This window comes from Ctenocephalides felis, unplaced genomic scaffold (genome assembly GCF_003426905.1).
Source record: "Ctenocephalides felis isolate EL2017-DRISC unplaced genomic scaffold, ASM342690v1 CF-g0.4_SCAFFOLD_03570, whole genome shotgun sequence".
Taxonomy (NCBI): domain Eukaryota; kingdom Metazoa; phylum Arthropoda; class Insecta; order Siphonaptera; family Pulicidae; genus Ctenocephalides; species Ctenocephalides felis.
In genome coordinates, this window is record NW_020539724.1 from 28,303,719 (window position 1) to 28,306,033 (window position 2,315).

Consider the following 2,315-nt stretch of genomic DNA (forward strand, 5'->3'; position numbering starts at 1 on the left):
TGTGCATTTGCGTTTGCATTTGCATATGCGATTGAATTTATATTCGCATCCGCGTTTGCGATCTATGCCTTTACTTTTGCACTTATATTTGCATTTGGGTCTGCATTTATAATCGCATTTGCATTTGCAATTAATTTTGCATTTACATTTGCACTTGCTATCGCCTTTAAAATACATTTGGAATTACGTTTGCATTCGCGTTTGCGTTTGCATTTGAATTAACATTCGCTTTTGCATTCTGTTTGCAACTGCGTTTTTATTCGCATTCACATTTGCATTTGCGTTTGCAAGCGCAACCGCGTTTGCGTTCCATTTACATTGCATTGGCGTTTTCATCTTAATTTGCATCCGCATTTGCAGGCACATTTACATCTGTGTTTATAATTACGTTAGATGTTACGTGTTTGCACTTGCATCTGCATTTTTGTTTGCATTTCCACCCGCATTTGCATTGCAGTTTGCGTTTACATCTGCATCTGCATGTGCATTTTCATTTGCTCTTGCGTTTGTATTTACATCGACATTTGCCTTTGCATTCGTGTTTGCATTTGTATTTTTATCTACATTTGCATATGCATTTGCGTCTTCTCTTATGTTCGCATTTGCATTAACGATTACTTTTGCATCCGCTCTTGAATTTACATCAGCATTTGCGTCTGCATTTAAAATATGCTATTAAATTCGCATTTGCGTTTGCGTTAGCATTGGCATTTGTATTTGTGTTTCCATTTGCATTTACAATTACAGTCACGTTTGCTTCTACATTTGTATTTGCAACTGCATTTGCATTTGCATTTACATTTGCAACCACGTTTATCTACATATTCATTTGCATCCACGTTCGTATTTACATTTGCATTTGCTTTCTCACATTTCCATTTGCTTTCTCACATTTGCATTTGAATTTGCGTTTGTATTCACGTTTGCAGTTGTATTTACAGCGCTTGATTTTACATTTGCTTCCGCGTTTGCAGTAACTTTTGCTTTTGCGTTTGCATTTATATTGATATTTGCCTTTGCATTTGTGTTTGCCTCTGCGTTTTCATCTACGTTTGCATACGCATTTGCATACGCATTTGCATTTGCGATTGCATTTACATTCGCATCCGCGTTTGCAATCACGTATGCTTTTGCGTTTGTAGTTACGTTAGTTGTGGCCTTTGTTTTTGCACTTGCATTAGCACTTACATTTGCATTTGCATCTGCATTAATATTTGCATTTGGATTGGCAACTGATTTTGCAATTATGATACATTTGCATTTGCATTTACTTTTCATTTGCGTTTACACCTGCATCCGCGTTTGCGTACGTATTTACATTAACATTTGCATTGCATTTGCATAGAATTTGCGATTTTATCTACATTTGCATACGCGCTTGAGGGCACATTTACATCTGTGTTTATAATTAAGCCAGCTGTTGCATATACGCTTGCATTTGCGTTTGCAATTGTAATAGCATTCGCGTCTGTGTTTGCATGTAAATTGAAATGAGTTTACATATGCTTTTATATCTAGAAGTCGGTCTTACCTGCAGGTGCATTTGTGTTTGCATCCGCATTTGCATTGCAGTTTGCGTTTACATCCACATCTACCTTTGCATCTACATGGCTTGCGTTTATATCAATTCATATTGCGCATTTGCATCGCATTTGCGTTTGCAATTAATACTGCTTTCGCCGTTGCATTTACATTCCAATATGCGTTTGCATTTAACACTAGAAAGACGGACGCAGTCATTTTGACTGTTTTCCATTTTCAAACATAAAAATAACTACGTATTTGAAGTCGCAGCTTCGTGAAATTTTTTGACTTTTTATACAACATATAAATGCGTAGATAAATCGTATTATTTGCTTTATCTCACTTTTATTTTCAATATTCTTACATGTTATGCCTGCATGGACGGAAAACAGTCATTTTGACTGTTATAGAAATTTTACATTACAAACGGCTTTGTTATTGTATTGCAAATCGTTATCTCGCGTGCATTCATCTCCAATATGCGATAATGCATTTGTTATATAAGAATAACCGAATTTTGGCAAGTATTGACATTAGACCGTTCTTTTTCACGTGGTAACTTTCAGTATAACGCGTTGTTCAGATGATTTTTTAGAACTTATAAATAAAATGTCGAAGAGAAGTGAATTATTGCAAAAGCTAACAAACATAAGTGAAGAGTGTTCCGACATAGAATCAAATGCAGAAAATTGGGCACAATCATCAGAAGATGAATCGGATTATATTCCACGTGAATCATCTAATTCTGAGGGTAGCGATAAAGGTGATCACTATTGATGAAAATGAAAGTG

At 35.7% G+C, this 2,315-nt stretch overlaps 1 protein-coding gene across 1 annotated transcript; it reads right to left on the reverse strand.

Moving 5' to 3' along the window:
* Positions 1-396: 396 nt before the first annotated feature.
* Positions 397-1,920, reverse strand: LOC113383714 (circumsporozoite protein-like). Its single transcript, XM_026621963.1, has 4 exons — positions 1,889-1,920; positions 1,532-1,611; positions 892-1,232; positions 397-672 (listed from the first exon to the last, which is right to left on the reverse strand). The coding sequence occupies exons 1-4, from the start codon at positions 1,918-1,920 to the stop codon at positions 397-399; spliced, it is 729 nt and encodes a 242-aa protein (XP_026477748.1).
* Between the last annotated feature and the right edge of the window lie 395 nt (positions 1,921-2,315).

Bases quoted from the DNA above. Each gene is read 5' to 3' on its own strand.
- LOC113383714 (XM_026621963.1), bottom strand. From the start codon at position 1,920: ATGACTGTTTTCCGTCCATGCAGGCATAACAT. The intron at 1,612-1,888 runs GTAAGAATATTG...TATAAACGCAAG, and splicing joins CGTCCATGCAGGCATAACAT to CCATGTAGATGCAAAGGTAG. The intron at 673-891 runs GTGAGAAAGCAA...CGAATTTAATAG, and splicing joins ACGCAAATTCAAATGCAAAT to CATATTTTAAATGCAGACGC.